Consider the following 18,891-nt stretch of genomic DNA (forward strand, 5'->3'; position numbering starts at 1 on the left):
CTCTTTTCCCTCCATCATTTAATTCCTTCAGCTCTTACAGACTGTCTGCAGAATCAGGTTCATTTGCTAAAATATATTCAAATAAACCTTTATGTTGTTTCAGGGAGAACGTGGCTTCATAGGCTACCCAGGGTCCAAGGTACGGTGCAGCCCATGAGCTATGCATTTATTTTCCAAGCCATGTAGCTGTTACCTATGGTCCTGTGCAGATTTAGAGCTACCGTTTGTGTTTTTCCCCAACCAGGGTGGACCTGGTGATCGTGGTAGTGCTGGAGGTCCCGGCCCTAAAGGAAACAGAGGCCGCAGAGTAAGTTGGACCATGACACAATTTTTCCCTTCTGCATGAATGGCCTGAAAGATGTACACATCTTTTCCCCCAAGTGTTGACCCATGCTCCTGGGAGTCCTCCTGCAGATGTTCATGGAGAGGACTTCTCTGCTCTTTCTCTCTAGGGAAATGCAGGAGATCCTGGGACACCTGGTCAGAAAGGAGAGGCTGGATACCCTGGACCATCTGTAAGTGTTCTTTGCATTGCTGATGGATCCTCTGGATTCCCCCTGCAGAGACTCCTGGTTGATTCTCTGAGAAACATGGTGGTCCCTGTTGGTGCCAGGGGTTGAAAATATGCACATCACCATCTCCCACTGATTTCAAGTTGGGCAAATTCCTCTTTATTTTTCTTGGACGCGTCTCTATAAATTCATAACTAGCTGTTTATCATTGATAAATATTCAGCCGTGCTCAAACTGCAATGCACAGCAGAAGGAAAAAGTCAAGAAACAGGCTCTTCATCAGGCACTAGGATTTTCCCATGGCAATATGCCAGTTAAAGCTCCTTCTAGGAAGTTCTCAGCTCTTTATCATTTATCACCCCACACAGGATATGGTCCAAATCTGGACCAAATCTGACTGGCACAGAGCACCCTAGAAAGGCCAAGGTGACTTGGCTTGTTTTGCACATGAAACTAGAGCACCGGAAATGTCCCTTTTGGGTTTGGCCTTAGCTAGATTTACTCATCACATGGGAAAACATTTCTCCCTGTTGCTGGAAACAGAACTGAAAACAGACAGGTTTTCCCTTAGCTTCTGAATGACCCCTGCTTAAATAATTATTCCAACTGGGTTCATGGGGGACCCTGAAAATACACATTGCACTGAATTTTTCTTTATTTTTTAAACAGGGACTTAAAGGTGATAAAGGAGAATCCAGAGATGTAAGTGTGATATCATTTCTCTCTTGTTTTTAAATACTATTTTGTTGGCTGTGTCATGTATCTCTTTTTTTCCCTTTCTCCTTCTCTTTCTTTTTATTTTCTAAAGCAATGTGTGCTTGTGCGGAACATCAAAGACAAATGCCGTGAGTACATCAGTGCTTTGCTAATTCCCTGTCTCTACCCATATATGCCCATTGTGTTACACAAATGCACTGACCAAACTGCTTTTTTTCCCCCATCTTTTCCACAGCTTGCTGCTATGGTAAGTCACCCTCAATCCTTTAAATCCCAGTGTGACTACATGCCACAATTGTTGCTCTCCCCTCATATGTGGTGTGAATGATTTACCCCTGCCAAGGACACGGTCCTTGCACCTGACAACTATTTGGAGCACTATTTGTTCCCAATGCACATTTCTTGCAGGTCCCAAGGAATGTCCTGTCTTCCCAACTGAGCTGGCCTTTGCTATCGACACCTCCTCAGGCGTCGTGAGGGAGGTTTTCAACAGGATGAAGCAAACGGTGCTTAGAGTGGTCAACAACTTAACCATTGCTGAAAGCAACTGTCCCCGGGGTGCCCGGGTGGCTCTGGTCACCTACAACAACGAGGTCACCACAGAGATCCGCTTTGCTGATGCCAGGAAGAAATCAAGCCTCCTCCAGCAGATCCAAAACTTCCAGGCAACCCTGACCACGAAGCCACGCAGCCTGGAGACCGCTATGTCTTTCGTGGCCAGGAATACCTTCAAGCGTGCCCGAAGCGGCTTCCTTATGAGGAAGGTGGCTGTCTTTTTCAGCAATGGGGACACGAGAGCCTCCCCCCAGCTCAACGATGCCGTGCTGAAACTCTACGATGCTGGGGTCATGCCTGTGTTCCTCACCAGCAGGCAGGACCCGGTTCTCACAAGAGCTCTGGAGGTTGGGGTCATTCACCTTCTCTTTCATTTTCTGCTCCTGACCTCAGTCTGGTTTGCTGGGGAGATTGATGGTGTTTGCTCCTACAGGCAGTGGCTGGTTTCCACAGGCCTTTCAAGTGCTTAGTGCTGAGAAAGCATTGCTGCCCAAATTCATCCAGCATGTCTATTAGAGGAGAAACCCAAAACATGGCACATGCTGTGAAACGCTAGTGAGGTTATGATGAGTCATTTGTTTCTCAGACCATGGCTCCAGGGTGCCAGGTGTGGTATGAAACAGAAGAGAAGACAGTCCCCATAGCAAGAAAGGTCTGAACAGAAAGGCAAAAGATTGGGAAGATGGAAGTACAGTATCTTTGTTAGCAGAGGGAGAGTACAGAGATTTAAAGCAACAAAGAAGCCCCAGATGAGAATGTTGAGCACTGGTTCAAGTGCTTGACCCTTTTCTTGGAGTTTACGTCTCTAACCTAGTCCCACTAACTGATGTTGGGGGCATTAGGCTTCTCCAAATGGGGTCCACCAAAAGCAGCATGTTGAGTAGAGAATCTCTTAGAGTTGTGGATTGCCCTCCCCTGCTTTGAGCTGAAAATAACAGAAGGCAGCATTACTAACACCATGTTTTTCTGTTTGCATCTAACCAGATCAACAACACAGCAGTCGGACATGCAATTGTTCTTCCAACCAGTGGCAGTCAGCTGAATGAAACTATCCGGAGGCTCTTGACTTGTCACATTTGTCTGGGTAAAGCATCCAATTTCTCCTCTAAACAGTGCCAAATCCTTCTGGTCGTGCAGCAGTCAGTTGTCAGTGGTGCAGAAGGGAAGCCCAGTTGGGAGTCAGCCCTTTTGCTGCTGAAGACAAGGGATTCATATTCTTAGGTTGAGCAGAAAATATTGGCGTTGTGAATGAGGCTTGCTGGGCGTTCTCCACTTTGTAAAGAGAAGCTCTTTTTTGGCTGGTTCCCACTTTTACAGCCCAAATACCGATAGCTTAACGCTCTAAAATATGGCCTTCTGCCATTTATGACAGAGTGCTTCAGGGATCCCTTTGGACAAAGGAGCACGTAAAAATACTAAATGCATAACTAAATGTGTTTTGGGGTGAAACGACTTTGGTATCAAGTAATGGACCAGTGAATGTCCATGCCTTGATAGTATTCCACATGACACAAGAGATTTTTATAATGAAAAGGGAGGGTCACCTTCAGTTCCTCCAGGTGAAACCTACTGTATTTCTTCCCTAGATGTGTGTGACCCTGATCCCATCTGTGGTCTTGGTAGTCAGAGACCTGTTTTCAGAGACAGAAGGGCAGCACCAACAGATATAGACACTGACATAGCCTTCATCATGGATAGCTCAGAGTCCACCACTCCTCTGCAGTTCAGCGAGATGAAGAAGTACATTTCCCACCTTGTAAGTAACCTGGAAATCAGCTCTGAGCCAAAAGTATCTCAGCACCATGCAAGAGTGGCAGTTCTCCAGCAAGCTCCTTATGAATACGAAACCAACTCAAGCTTCCCACCAGTAAAAACTGAGTTTTCACTAACTGATTATGGATCCAAAGAGAAGATAATTAACTACCTTCAGAACCAAATGACCCAGCTCCATGGCACGAGGGCTCTAGGAAGTGCAATTGAACACACAATGGCTCATATTTTTGAAAGTGCACCAAACCGTCGGGATCTGAAAGTTATAGTTCTGATGATGACTGGAAAAGTGAATAAACAAGAACTTGAGTACCTGCAGAAGGTTGTTACCAATGCAAAATGCAAAGGGTACTTCTTTGTTGTCTTGGGCATTGGGAGGAAGGTGAATGTTAAGAATATCTATAGCCTGGCTAGTGAGCCAAATGATGTGTTCTTCAAATTGGTTGATAAACCAGGAGAGCTTCATGAAGAGCCCTTGCTACGCTTTGGGAGACTGCTACCATCTTTTATCAGAAGTAAGTGTAACATCCTGCAGCCAAAGTATTATGGGAGGGGTAACGTGTGACCTTAGAGGGGTTAACCTGCCAGATTTGCTCTACCTGCCAGTTGGTTGGGTGGACTCTAGTCTGACCACCTCTTTGAGCAGGGGGGCCCACTGAAGTTAGTCTCTTTTTATATGTTGTCTACTGTTTGGTCAGTTTGTTGCTGCTCATAGGTCTACCTAGACGAATATGTCTGGTTTTTGTCCTCCCCATCCCATCCCATGCTGTCTGTTGGTCCGCCAAGTAGAGTTCGCACTTCTGTCTGGTTTGACTTGGTCTCCATGGGCTCAGCTGTGGGATCTGACCTAATCCTGCCTGGGTTGCCAGTCACATCTGCAATATGTCCCATAGGGTTTGGTCCTGCTGGGGCTCTTGGCCCTCTGCAGCCCAGCAGCCTGCTAACACTCCCCCCCAAGCTCCCTGAACATCCAGCAAATCTTTCTTCCCAATTTCAGCATAAACCTCATACCTAGCAGGCATTTGGATGGGTCAGGCTGAGATCTGGAGTATGCAGATTGAAGGACCAGGTGAACAGAATTCTTTGCTCAGGGATAAATAATGCTGCTATATTTGGGATGTGCAGATTGTGCCATGAAAATCTGCATCTCCACTTATCTAGAGACCCCAGGCTGGATCTCCAGCTAGAGCCACCTGCCAGAGATCCTAAACAGATCTGGCCAGCAAGGGCAAGAAACAGGCCTTTTTGGGGAAAGCTAATTTTATCAAAAAAGCCCTGAAAATCACTCCACGGGGCTAATAAACCACTGATTCAGGAATGTCTTGCACTAAATAGGAACATATAGAGCACATCTTTCCTTGGAAATAAATGTTTAGGTTTTCTTAATTTGCTTTTTCCATTCACCACTTACAGGAGTCCTGAAAACTTCTAACTCTTCAAAAAATATTTACTGTGTGGTTGGAAGTGCCTTGTTATAAGAAAGCTGTTTACATGTGACAGACTAAGCCAAACAGCCCTCTGGTGTCTTGTAGTTACTGCTCTCATGTTTGTAAATTGGAATAACAAATCTCCCAGCCCAGGGTGCTGCTGTAACCACACCAAACGTCAGGAGATATTGCTTTTATCAGAGCAAGCAAGAAGAGAAGAGGTTTCTTTAAATCAAGAAGAAATATATGTAATGTATTGTTGGTAGGTAACCACCGTCCTCGACACCAGTATTTCATGTCAGGCTCTCTCTGTCTCCAGGCGACTTTGCTTTCTACCTGTCTCCCGAGATAAGGAAACAGTGCGAGTGGTTCCAGAGTGATCAGCAAGCCAAGAGCCAGAGGCCTGGGCACACCGGACACAAAGCAGTGTAAGTACTGATTTGTCTTTGAGAGAATGAGCTTTGCTAGCAGCTTGCCTGGGGGAGAAGCCTTCATTTCCCAGACCCTGTTTGGAAAACGAAAGAGAAAGCAACTTCAATGCTAACAATCAGTATCATCAGCATTTTACTTCAGTGCTATGTCAAAGAGCAACAGATATATCTACTAGAGAAGGGTAGACAAGTACACATATAATTTTAAATTTGGGTTAAATTTCATATTTATATATGTATTAGGGATATGAAGGAGGTACATGTTACTGTCATCATGCAGATCAGGAATTCCCGAAATTACTATTAATTTGGTGATTTCCACTCAGTGAATTATTTTCACAGGCTGGGCTGCCCTGGAGTATCTGATATTCAGGATCCATCATAGGATATATCCTAATATTTTCTGGACAGAAGTGAAAGCTTGTGTTACCAAGGCTCACTCATCGCTGGCACTGAGCTGTCCTGGCTTTAGAAGGTCAAACCCCTTGAAATCAGGCATGCTACAGATTTGCCTGCTGAATTCACTCTTACGTGTGTAAAGTTGGTGTATAGACAGATTTGTCCCTGAAGTTATAGGCAGTGCTCTGCAGCACTTTTCACTGCTTGGCTGTGGGTGTATCTAAAGCTGACAACAACTATTGACCTTGGGGTGAGGGGTCTTACCAATGTCAACTCCTCTCCACTTCCAAAATTCTCCTTATATAGGGGGAAAAAAAAGTCGTATCAGCTGCTTTTGCTTTGGCAGGTACGTGGCACCCAACACAACCGTAGGCCGGCCCCTCACTGCCAGCACCACGGTCAGTGCGAGCATGAAGCCTGTTGCAAGCACCAGCGCCCGTGCCAGAACCACCACTGCCAGCACCACGGCCCAGACCAGAGCCACCAACCAGACCACAGCCAGCACCGTGGTCCAGGTGAACGCCACCATACAGAGCGCAGCAAGCACTGCCACCCATGCCAAAACCACCGGCCGCACGACTGCAAACACCACGTCCGCCACGGCAGGCGGCAGGAGAAGACAAGGCGGTACGTGAAAAGCTCTCCCCCTTGCTTTTCTGTACCACAGTGGGTTGTGGCTTTTCTTCTTCCCTGAGAGGATTATTCCTATGGGAAATGTCACTGAGAGGCCAAATTTTATGCTTGCAGAAAAAAGTTTTTAGGTGCAAAACTGGAAATCTGACCTGGGGGATTAAGGCTTTGTCAACTTGTGTTGAGAATTTTGTGCAAAACTGGGTGGGGGACAGGCTGCCTCTAGGCAAAACACAAGCAGGACATCTGAACGTGGGACAATCCACCACCTTCTGCTTAGCTCAGTAGTACAGCAACTCTTTCTAGTGTGGCCCATTTGCTTTCTATGTTTTCCTTGTAGCATTACCCCTTGGCTAAGTTTTGCTATTTATGGTGATTCATTCAGTGTCATTTTTTGAATTCTCTGTCACCTAATACAAATAGTTGGTTCAGTTAGTTCATCACTGAATCAGTGTGGAGATCTATTTGGGAATGCTAAAGCTCTTTCGTGTGAGCACAGTTCGTGTAAAGGAATTTTCCCATGTGTTTTTCCAAGGGGATGCAGGCAGCTCTGCACTAGCTGAACAAGTAGCAAAGAACACGTGTCAAACACAGGGATGCTTAACTGCCAATGAATGCATGTCCCTATGTAAATAATAAATAAAAAGCAATAAATAAAAGCAATCAGCTTTTGCAAGGTTAATGCTTTCATCAGCTTGTGGGAAACAAACATTTCTGGGTGTTTCTTGCTCCACTGCTGCTTTCAGGCAGTGTTTATAAAGGTCTCATCCAATACTCTGCCATAGCAGGAAAACCTTTCCCTAACAGCTTCTTTGACGTGTCTAAGGTTAAGTTCAATCTTAAGCAGGCTTTGCTTGAAGATCTCCAGCAGTTCAGTGAATCCATTGCACCCTAGAGAAGGATCTAACTGAGCAAGTTTACAGTTGTTGGGAAAGTTCACATTTCAGGCTGTGTAAATCTCATTAAAAAATCGCTCTGATTTGCTAGATTGCAGTAGGTTATTAGAAAATAAATAAACCACTTGGTAAATCATCTAGGCTATGAAAAAAAAAAAGCCTCCCTGCAGTGTGCTAGGTCGGGCATCTGAGATTGCAAAGTCACAACCTGGTTTGCACATGCCACACCGGCTGCAGACAGATTTGTTTGCTGCGGACTGGAAAGGAGATCCTGCAACACTGAGACACCTTTCTCTTGAGAGTTTCCTCTTCAAGTCCTTGCTTAGTGTTTCTCCTGATTTTGCGTTTCAGCAAAGACCCACGACATCCAGATCACAGATGTCACTGAGAACAGTGCCAGGTTGCGCTGGGCCAGCCCTGAGCCACACAACGCCTACGCCTTTGATATCACCATCACCTTAGCGCATGACCACTCTCTCGTGCAGAAGCAAAACCTGACTGGCACTGAGCATGTCATCCGAGGACTCAGAAGTGGACAGAAATACCTTGTCGTCATTACCGGCTACCAGAAATCCCAACCCAAAGTAACGTACACAGGGACATTCAGCACAAGTAAGTACCTCTTGGGGAAAACAAACAAACATTTATTTTTTCATAAAATGGACACAAAAACTGGAAAAAAAATCATGTAAGGGACATGGAATCAGTTTGTACCAACGCTCCCAGCCCTGGCAATGCTCAGTTGTGTCACTGCATGTCTGGCATCTGCCGGACCAGCAGCAAGACCTGGTTATGAAATGCTGCAAATGTGTTTCTTTGGCAAATGCAAGTTGACACTTCAGTGGTGTTAAATTGACACAGATTGTGGGAAAATTAAAGCCAGTCCCAGAGCGGGGTTTGTCTTATTGTGCGTGCAGGAGGTTTTGCACAATGGGTCTTGGTGGAGTCCAGCCAGCATTGCTGTAATTAATAATAAGAGTCAAACTGGGTTAACACAGAGTAAATCCAGTCCAGCCTGACTGCAAATTAAGCACAAAAAGCTTTTTCTCTGGTCGCCATTTCCATAGCCGCCTATCTGCTTCGCGTACTATATTACCCAAAAAAACCCCGCAAAGATTAGACAGAGGGTTTAATCCTTTGGGGATCCAAGCTCCATGTGTATGGATCACATGTAAACCTCACCAAACCCTTTGACATGGCCAAAAGTTGCTATGTAAGAGACAACCAAATTTTTTAAAATATAGTTTGGTGTAGAGGTGACTTGGCTTGGTGGTGTGGAGAAGTTTGCACTGCTCCTGCATCTGGCTGCTTCTGGCATTTCAGAGCCAATTTCAGTGCCCACAGAGAGCCTTTCCGTTGGCTTCAGTGGCTTTGGATCAGGTCTGAAGTCTCTTAACCTTTGCGAGTAATAAATGTGCCCACAAAAATGTTGAGAAAAGACATCAATGTGTAGAAGTAACATTTCCATGCGCTGAGTTGGAGCTCTTGATGCCCCGGGAAGCTGCATTTCCCATAGAGTAAATCTTAAATGGGAACAAACTGGTCAGGCAGTGGTGATGCCCACAAGCTGTGACCTGTACACTGAGTAGCACTGTCCTCTTTACCCACACGAAAAAAGCAAATCCAACCCTTTCTGTGTCTACAGCCCCCTCCTGCCCTCCAGCCCCATGGAAAATAAGCCACAGGTTGCCCTGGAAAGGGGCATGATGCAATATGAACTATGTTCTCCTTCCCATCACAAGGGATTTCTTCCCCTGGTGACAGTCCTCAACAACATAGTTCCTAGAGGGATGTGAGACCATGATGGGAAAAGTGTGGTCAAGGAGAGGCGTGCAGTGCATGGACAGTCCTTGAGGGCTGCAGGGAAACTGGACTGGATATTAGGAAGCATTTCTTCCCAGAAGGGGTTGTTGGGCGTTGGAATGGGCTGCCCAGGGCAGGGGGGGAGTCCCCATCCCTGGAGGGGTTGAAGAGTCGGGTTGAGCCAGCGCTGAGGGATCTGGTGGAGTTGAGAACGGTCAGTGTGAGGTTAATGGTTGGACTGGAGGATCTTCAAGATCTTTTCCAGCTGAGATGATTCTGTGATTCTGTGTGATTCTGTGAAAGAGAAGATCCATCATGGACTATTTTCTCCCCTGGAGGATGACTTTTTTCCCTACCCTCTCTAAGGCCAGAGGAGCAAGGCTAAAGTGGCTACAGAGAGGCCACTTCTGCTCCTCCAGAGACCTCCAGTTGCATGCTGTGGGGTGAGCAGGGGCCATCCAAAGCAGTCATGTGGGGCCCTGGGGATGCTCCTTCACACTCACCCCTGAGGATGAGCCTGACCATGCAGCAGACCCACCAGCTGAGTAGAGCAAGGCAAACCCATCCCAGCACGGCTGGGCGGTTGTGGATTACTCATCCCGTCAGCTGCCTCCAATAAACATTTCTGAAATGTATGTGCTAGGGTAAACAGATCCAGACCTGGCTCCTGAGACTTGCGTGCATCCCCTGTGCTGGAGTTGGGGCCACTGATTTTGTTTATGGCTGCTCCGAGGGAGCTGATGCAGATCTCCTTCCCCTTGGCTGACCCCACTGATTCTTCTCCCCAGAGATCCCGGCGCAGACCAAGGTGTCCCTGGCCAACATGATGCTCAACACTGAGCCGCTGGAAATGCCTGAGAGTGGTGAGTATGGGCGATGGCAGGAGGGCTGGGCTGGGGGACTCTGCCAGGACCCCCACTGAGAGCCTGGCCATTTGCACCAGTCTTTCCCTTGTCTGCTCCTAAACCCATCCTTTCTTAGAGCCCTGCTAGGACCAGAGGAACTGTGAGTCCTTTGCTTTGCAAAGGCAACAGATCATGACCTAGATGACAACCCTAGCCATGCCGATCTGAGCCCTGGATTGGGGTCTCTGTCCCATACTGGACCCAAAGCCCCTTGAAGTTGCTGTGATCCGCATGGGGGACTCAAACTGGGTCCTGTTTCCATTGCAGGGATGTGACATGAGCCAGGGCCCAAGTACTGGCTGCTCTCCGGGGACAAGCTGTGCCCCATAGCCTCCCTGGCAGGTGTGGGCACAGAACATCACCTGATGCTTGCTCGCTCCCTCTATCCCCATTTGGGGCAAAGAATAGATCTTGGCTCCTTGGTTTAATGCACAGCTCTCACCAAGCCAGGGATTGCAGGGGAGTTAGTGTCAAACATATGCATAAATATGGCTAATTGGTAGCCTCCCTCCGGTTTCACGCATCTTCCCATCCCCTGTTTCTCTGCCACCAGTGGGGTATGTAGCAAACCACTAAATGAGCAAGCTGTCAGCTCCTACTCTGTTGTTAATCCTGTTAACCTGTGTTAATAACTCATAATCACTGTAGCTGTCATCTCATTGCTTTTGTTGACATCAAGCTCATTATATCGGCACTATTACACTCAGTTGTACCATAAGTGCCAGGCTGCAACCCTTCCTCCAAGGGTCTGGAAGGGCTCTCAGCCTTCGTAAAGCAGCACAGTTCTGTTGCAGGCACCAACTATGGGTCTGGCATCCAAAACTCATCCCTGAGTCATCACTCTCATGTTTTTCTTTAAGCATTTTGCTTGCACTGTGGCCCACTTTCTTCCAGAGGTGATTTGAGAGCATGGGGAGATGCTGCTGCTCAGTCTGTTTAGCCATAAAGAGTTGCAAAGCTGCTGTTGGAGTCTGGCTGCTCCTGTTGAAAGGGATGAGCATGGACCTCCTGCCTGGCTGGTGGTACCACCGCAGCTTGCTGCAGCAGAGGGGCCGAGGGCTTGTGCCCGGCGGGGACCATCTCAATTCTGCCTTGCTGCATGTCTCATCATCCCACCTTTCCCATGCATTCCCACTCGTTTGGTCCATCTCCCTGGCACTGACATCCCCTCTGAAGCCTTCACCTGGCTTGTCCCCACCAGGTGACATGCACCCCCACGGCTTTGTTTAACCCCTTGTGTGCCAGCCCATTGGAAACAAGGTGTGTAAGCTTGTGTAGGTCTGCCCGGAGGAAAATGGATGTGCTGCGTGCTCACTCTGCGCTTCAACGCAGACCGCTCAATCTCAGCTCCTCTTGTTGACCCACTTGCAGCAAATGTCTCTGCCCGAGGATTTATGGCAGCTGGTAATCTGCGGGAAACATTCCCTGAGGATGCTAATCCAAATTTTTTCAACAGGCTAAAGACATTAAACAGGGCAGGGGATTTGGGATGGGTTGTTTAGCTGAGTCTTCTCTAGTTCTCTGTGCAACGGGAGAGATCCATGTGTAAATCTTCCGATGGACCTCAGAGGAAGCCCCAGATTCTGCCCTCCTTATTGAGGCAAAGCAGCTGCTAGCATGGATAGCCTATCTTTCTAATAAAAGCTCTAGGATTTGTACCTAAATTATCGTTTCTGGGCAGGAAAGGAACATATGTTTAAATCCTCATCAAGCCTTAAAGTCTACCAGGTGCGGCTTGCCTTTAGAGATAAAATAAACACACTTAGGGATTAAAAGTTACTGCCAAGACAAATAGCTTTGAAAATAGATGGGGGGAGTTGTGTGGTGGCCCAATCCTGCGTGCACCAATGGGGAGTAAGGGGCTCCCACCACCTTGGTCCAGGGACTTGGGGCTTGGATGCATGATGAAATCAAGAGCAGGGAGAGGCAATGTGGAGGCTGGGGAAGGTTTGCATTCATCAAAAGAAATCACATGACAAGGAAATGCCAGCAGTCCTGTACCCGGCTTTTTTTCTTTTTTCTTTTCAATCTCTTTGCTTTTTCAGCTTTTAACCCTTTCAGATGCGACTTAACCTTTGCACCTTTTGAAATGCAGATTGGCCAGACCCTTGCTTGCTGGACTTTGACATGGGCATGCAGTGCAAGGACTATCAGATTGTGTGGTTCTTTGACTACAAAAACAAGATCTGCAGCCAGGGTTGGTATGGTGGCTGTGGTGGTAATGCCAATAGATTTGAGGCCGAAGCTGAGTGCATTAGCAAATGCTTAAAAACATGTAAGTACCAGCTGGGGATTGATCCTTTTGTGTTTTATCATATTGTCAAATAACATTTGGATTGGAGAGAAAACATCATGTAAATCCAAACCCATACTCTTTTTCCTCCAGCAGCAGCTGAGAAAGCCATGCAGCAGCCACCCCTTGAGAAAAGACTACCATCAGGTAACGCCCCCAAAAAATAATAATCACAAACCAATGCAAATCCATTATTTCACTGTCATCATTTCATAGCATGCATCCAAGCTTTTCCAATACAAGATCACCAGCAGTATAGACTTGGTTTTCATTTGCTCCTTGACATGACCATGCCCTGCCATCTGCTTTGCATGAGCAAGTCACCTTGCATGCTTCTTGCCACACCAGGACATGTTGTGTTTGCATGAGTTGAGTGCAAACCACAGTTACATGGCAAAATCATGCACTGGATTTCACGAAAAGAGCGGGATTGCTTCAATGGAGCTTGGCGTGGTCCCGAAGAGGTTTCTATTATCGCCGTGTGACTAGTCAATGCCACCACTCAGCGGAGCGCCTTTGCTAAGATGCAAAGAATTGCAAACGTTTCACTGTCTGTAGCCAAAACACTTGATGGAAAATTACTCCACGGGGCTTGAGGCTTGGGCACAGATGTTCTCCTTGTGCGCCAAAAGATAAAAATCAAAGTTGAGGGAGGAGTCCACAGGAAAAGGGCAATGACCTCCTCTCCTCAAGTGGTTTCTGAGATTTAAAGGGTTGTGGTTGCAAACCTCTCCAAGACCTGGAAGGAAGTAGAAATTTGCGACCACCTGTGTTGGTTCAGCAAGGGGCTGGGATGGGAACCTGGCCCCAGAAAACCTTGCTACCATAGCAGCTTACCCCTTCTAGTGGTGTTTCAGGGCCCTTTGCAGAGATGGGAGGGAAACCTAGGAGTAAAGAAAGCTTTGGTACCTAATGGCAGGGCTTTAATCCTCTTAGGGGCATGACAGGGTTTGAAAAGGAAAATTAAGGACCCCTCCCACCCTTTTGATTTTCTTAGGTGTATTTTAGACTCCTTTTGTGTGACTTTTTTGTCACTCACAGCGGTACAGCCCAAGTCCAGCTGTGGGTGCCCCTGCAGTAACATGCAGATAAGAGAGTAGGAGGCCACCACCAGCCATGGAGATGCCTGGGACAGCAGCTGCTTGCAAAAGGAGATTGCAAGGTGTTTCTGGGCCGCAGATGGGCATCATGGACAAACATCCATTGGTTGCAGTTTGAGGACTTCTCAGCCAGAGGAAGCAGCCTATGGCTTGTGCAGAAACCTGTAGCTTCAATCTAGAGCAGGATTTCATCCTCACAGAACAGGGAAGCCTCTCTGATGTGTTTTTCTCCAGAGGGAACGTGTTTCTGCTAGCCTCATCCCATAGACCAGCCCCTTCTGATGATTGTCACATGCCTTGATGGTGTTTCCAGCAACTGTTGTTCAGGCTAAAGTGATATTTCATGAACTTGGCGCCGTTCTGCCCTGGGCAGATAGTCAAGAAAAGCAACCGAGGGGCCCTGGAGGGACACTCATGTCTCTGCCCGCCCCGCTCTATTCACCACTTTATTCTCTTTTTGTCTTCTGCAAAACCAGAGCTTGAATCCACCGTGGAAAACTAGACACCAGAGTTCACGTGCAGCTCAGCTTTTAAAATGCTGGGCGTTGGGTCAGGCTTTTAGTTCAGACCATACCAGGTACCAGAGTCAGGTGCAACACTGAGAAATGAGCTGGTTTCCCAAATCTTAGGGCTCTTTAGCTGCAAAAACGTGCACCAGACCCACCTCCCATTTGAAGCCTTATAAATGCTGTGGTAACCTTTAATTATTGAATTTTTATTTATATATATATATTTTTTTTTTTTTTAACCATGACAAAATTGACTGTAAGTGCAACTGAGGAGCCCAGGCACATTTTTTCCACAGGATGAATTAAACCCCTGGCTCACAGTGGCTGTCCCCACCTTTTGAACCTGCCAGAGACAGCCATGGCTTAAAAATCACATTTTAGTTCTTGATCTCCATCAATTCTTTGAAATTTCTGGATAAGATTTTGTTTTATTTATTGTGTTTTGGGCTTGGGATTGTTGATGGGGGGGAGGTTTTGGTTAACATGTCATCCAGTGGTTCAGCTGAAGGAGTTACTATATGTTTTTTGATGGTTCTCTGAAACCGGAGAGTAGCACAAGCCCACATGGTGTGAATATTAGGGCAGGCAAACTGAAGATTGCAGTTCAAGTGAATTTTCAGCAGCTTTCCTGAAGCCAGATCTGCCTCTAAAGTGGTGGTTGAATTTCCCTGTGCTTCTGCTGATCCTGAAGGCTGCTTCCACCCTCAGAGGGGATGAAGGGGGGGAAAGCTGGGCTACCTGGACCCCGTGTTACAAAGGAAAATTGTATTATACCTCCCATCAGATGAATGTTTTGATTGCTGGTTGGATTCCCAAAAGGGTGTACGGGGTTTGTGGTAGAGTCATTCTCTCATCTGCTGGCTTTCAGTGTTTTGGAAGTCATGGAAGAAGGGAGGTGGACTTTGAAAAAAAATAAAATCAGAGCCTGCCAAAGTCATGGGGAAGCTTTTGGCTGTAGGAGCCCAAAAGCAACGCTGAATTGGAAGCTCAATATTCATTTCAAATTCCAAGGAGAAACGGAGATTAAAAAAGAAATCCTGCTTCAAAAAGCTGCATTTAGAACAGGGCAGAAGCATCCCTTCAGACACGTCTCCTCTCTCAGAAGGGATGTATTCTCAGTTCCTCCTATCTAAACAGTAAACTCACCGCTCAAGTCAACCACCCAATCTTCACCATGACCGCAGCGTGGACCACTTGAGTCTGACCCCTTTGACCACAGTGTTGTTCTGGCAGTGATCTGTTCAGTTGCTCATGACACGGAGGGACTCCTGTGCACAGAGAAAAAGGGGAAAATGCAATTAAAATGAATGGGCAGAAAGAGTATAGATGTTTGGCAGGGTCTACTCAGAAGCATGGCTGTGGCTGGGGTGCAAGGTCCGTGACACTGGTGTGGGCATTTCCATGTCAATCCCGGGAGCATCCGGCCTCACTGCAGCGTTCCTGGGCTCTGGGCAGCTGCCAGCACCAGCTGCAATTTCCTTTAAAGTAAACCCGCTGCCGGGGTTTTCTTATTGCTAGGGTCCATTGCCAGACCTACTTTCTAGTCGGGATTTCAGGGATAATCTTCTGCACCCTTCTTCCCGTTAAAACTTCAGAGGGCTTTAGTATGCTTTTGCTTTCATCAGGCCCCAAAGAATCTTGCTGGCAAACCCACCTTTTTATATATTCACCCTATATCTATATATTCTTTCCTATACTCATTCATAGGTATGTTGGGGCTCTGTTTCTGGTAGGACAGAGACCTGGTAAGATCTCTCAGCCCCTTGCACTTAGTGGCCAATTACTTTTTCTTACTGCTTGGGACAGGCAGAATCATAGGAAAGTGAATATAAAATTATTTTTTACCAGCATTGAGTTCTCAATCTCACAAAATCCTGCCTTCATGTGAGTGGTCTAAGGATCAGAGCTAGTTCAGGCACCTTTGCTGTTACCAAAGAGCTATTTCTGGGGGCCCTGTGTGATTACAAGGGCACTGCAGAAGGCTTGGGGCTGTTAACCACCATTTCAGACAAGTCCTTTAAGTGGCTTGATTTCTGGCACCTAGTTTACAAAAGGCATGATCCTGAGACAAGATTCAGAGGATAACTTCAAGATCTGAATTTCACCGGCAGTCATTGCTGGTATAATCTGTATACATTGATTTAGCTTTGCTTTCGGCAAAAAAAAGAAGGTAGAGGACTTTTTTTTTTTTTTCTTCTTCTTCTTAATTAAAAAAGGGGTTCTGGTTGCAAATATCCCTCTTGTAAGAGGAACTCCACCCATCAGACTCCCCCTCACCCCATTCATTTTTTGGTGCTGGCTGTTTTACTGATTTACTTGTTTGACTGTTGACTTATGATTTTTACTCATGCCCAAAGCTGGACACCAGCACCTTGAAGCCATACTGCTGATAAGTAGCAGCGATGAGCGTGATACCAGAAATTCTTGGGATCTGCCTGACTTAGAGCTATGGTAACAAGGCTGTTCCAGGACAAGCCGTGATGGCTGATGGTTACGCTGTGCTGAGCAGAGGTGGCACGAGCTGCTTCTGCATCCCTGTGTGCAAGGGATGCCTTGTTTGTGACTTGATGGTAAATTAGTGGCTAATATCAGATTTTTTTACTTTATTTTTTAAAATGTATTTGGCAATTTAATTTCAACACATCCAAATACTTTGTTATTTTGCTCTCTGCTCACCCAGCAAGGGATGTAGGATGCCACAGGGCAGTGTGTGGTAGGTCCAGGAGCATCTTCAGAGTAGAAGATTTCTCTCTTTGAAGGAAGCCAGTATTTTTAATGGGAAAATGACTGTGCCAATACTTTTTCACTTGCAGCCCAGCCAGTTCTCTCCCAGTTTTGAGACATGACAACTCATTTCCTGCAAATTGAGGGGTTTCGCAGACAACCGCTGCCGTGCAGCACTCTTCCTTCATCTCAGCATTGCTCCATGGAGGCATGACAGCAACATGGCCGAGGGCTTATGGCTCAGGGCTGGTGACCTCCAAAGAAAGACCTTCTCTTTGTAGACTAATGATGGAATTAAGTCACAGGAGACGTGCAAAGTCTATCCTGTGGTTGCCCTTTCTCAGCTTGTATGCCTGCCCTGCTCGCAGGCATTTCTCTGCCATGCAAATACATTCAGAGAAGCTGTGTTTCACCCAGGAGCGCTATTGCTGACTCTTCTTGCTCCTGCTTTTATCTGCAGTCACGGATATCTGCCGGTTGCAAAAAGATGAGGGGACCTGCAGGAACTTTGTGCTGAAATGGTACTACGACCCTGAGACCAAGAGCTGCGCCCGGTTCTGGTACGGCGGCTGCGGAGGCAACGAGAACAGATTTAACACGCAGAAAGAATGTGAAAAAGTTTGTGTCCCTGGTAAGCAGCATATGCGTGGCTGGCGAAGGGGGCAGCCGGGTCCCTGACATTTCCAATCTGATGCATGGCCGTAGTGAACTTGCTTGTGGTTCTCTGGCCTCCATAGCAAGTCCTGGCAAGGAACTCCATTTATCCTCCCTCAGTATCCTGCACAGCTTCCCATGCATGAAATAACCTCATTTATTTTTCTCTATCAAATCTATTTAGGTAACATCAACCCTGGTGTGGTGACGACAATAGGGACATAGAGCCAGCGACCTGTCAACATATACCTCTGAGACAGCCAGGAGCATCAGCCGTTGCCACCTTACCCCTATAGAAGCTAAGGGTATAGACTACCTTGCACTGTACTATTTCATGCTTTTAACTTCCAAGCAAACCTTGAAGAAAGTGTTTTGCTGCATGACCTATCAATATGGTGCTAAACTGTTTGTGGACTGAGTGCTACGTGTGTCCAGGTTATATTGTATAGCTTCAACATTACCAAATATTTACCTAATTGCAGATTGTTATTGTCTCTCAACACGTCTCTAAATTACCCTTTCTTTCTGATTCCGGCAGTCCGCCTATCTAAGGCACCGTAAAAATGAGACAAAAAAAAAAAATCATAATAATTTCACTGCAACTGTTACATGCTTGCTTTTATCATTTTCATAACTGAGCATAACTTTACAGGGGAAGCCTTCGTGTAAGAGAGTAGCTAATTCTGATAAACAAGTGGTTCAATTTTTCATTCTTCCTTTTTAATTTTTTTTTAATTTTTTTCTCCTTCTGCTGGATTAGATTTCAAACTAGATCTCTTGTATGCATTTGTAACATATGTGGCCAACTGAACTAGCAAGGAAAAGGAAGCAAGTTTTCCAAATGCAAATGCACTGCTGGGACCAAGGCCTCAGTTAACAAATTTTTAAATTGTGGTGTAGGATGCCTCTGGCATTCTTCTGATGTTGTATGTTTTATAAAATACAAAGCAAAGCAATTTGGGGAGGGGGTGCGGTGGGTGGGAGGGGGATTTTATTTTTATTGTGGATTCTGTGTCAGGAAGTCTATACAAAGAACTTTTAAATAAAGTCTAATGGAGGTTTTGAGAAACTCATGTTTTTGTCTTTGTAAAGGCCGTAGTGAGCATCAGTAGAGTAATTTTCCAGGGTCTGGAAACCATTTCTTTGGAGGGAAATCCCAGTGATCCTTAAAGAGAGGATGGATGTAGTATGGATATTTGGGGGGACATCACTGAGGTGCTGCTGGTAACCTGGAATTTTCCAGATTGGAAAAAGGTGGGAACTGAGATATCTCAGTTGTGAAATCTCCATCCTGGAAGAATTTAAACTCAGCTGGACACGGCCCTGAGCAACTTGGCCTCAGCTGGCCCTGCCTTGAGCAGTGTGTTGGACCAGAGGCATCTGGAGGTCCCTTCCAACCTGCATGGCTCAATGACTCCATGGGCACGTCTGGGTGTCTCCTTTGCTGTCCATAGCCATGACGATTTTTACCCCAGGGTATTCCTGGCCTTATCGGAGCTCACCCAAGGAAGCTAAGATTCACAGAAACAATGTATGTTTCCCTGCCACTCCAAGATATCCCCCTAA

General features: G+C 46.4%; 1 protein-coding gene across 3 annotated transcripts in view; it reads left to right on the forward strand.

Annotated features, from left to right (window-relative positions):
- Positions 1 to 18,375, forward strand: part of COL6A3 (collagen type VI alpha 3 chain) — a 63,612-nt gene extending 45,237 nt beyond the window's left edge. For all 3 annotated transcript variants that reach the window (XM_074829799.1, XM_074829800.1, XM_074829801.1), the window contains 16 exons: positions 104 to 139; positions 245 to 307; positions 453 to 515; positions 1,182 to 1,214; positions 1,321 to 1,369; positions 1,638 to 2,131; positions 2,769 to 2,868; positions 3,371 to 4,069; positions 5,301 to 5,409; positions 6,158 to 6,438; positions 7,689 to 7,949; positions 9,929 to 10,003; positions 12,141 to 12,320; positions 12,432 to 12,485; positions 17,132 to 17,302; positions 17,510 to 18,375. In XM_074829799.1, coding sequence (XP_074685900.1) covers positions 104 to 139; positions 245 to 307; positions 453 to 515; positions 1,182 to 1,214; positions 1,321 to 1,369; positions 1,638 to 2,131; positions 2,769 to 2,868; positions 3,371 to 4,069; positions 5,301 to 5,409; positions 6,158 to 6,438; positions 7,689 to 7,949; positions 9,929 to 10,003; positions 12,141 to 12,320; positions 12,432 to 12,485; positions 17,132 to 17,302; positions 17,510 to 17,550 — 2,709 coding nt within the window. In that variant the 3' untranslated portion in view covers positions 17,551 to 18,375. The remainder of the gene's footprint in view (positions 1 to 103; positions 140 to 244; positions 308 to 452; positions 516 to 1,181; positions 1,215 to 1,320; positions 1,370 to 1,637; positions 2,132 to 2,768; positions 2,869 to 3,370; positions 4,070 to 5,300; positions 5,410 to 6,157; positions 6,439 to 7,688; positions 7,950 to 9,928; positions 10,004 to 12,140; positions 12,321 to 12,431; positions 12,486 to 17,131; positions 17,303 to 17,509) is intronic.
- Positions 18,376 to 18,891: the final 516 nt, after the last annotated feature.

Source organism: Strix aluco, chromosome 6 (assembly GCF_031877795.1).
Source record: "Strix aluco isolate bStrAlu1 chromosome 6, bStrAlu1.hap1, whole genome shotgun sequence".
In the NCBI taxonomy this organism is placed as follows: domain Eukaryota; kingdom Metazoa; phylum Chordata; class Aves; order Strigiformes; family Strigidae; genus Strix; species Strix aluco.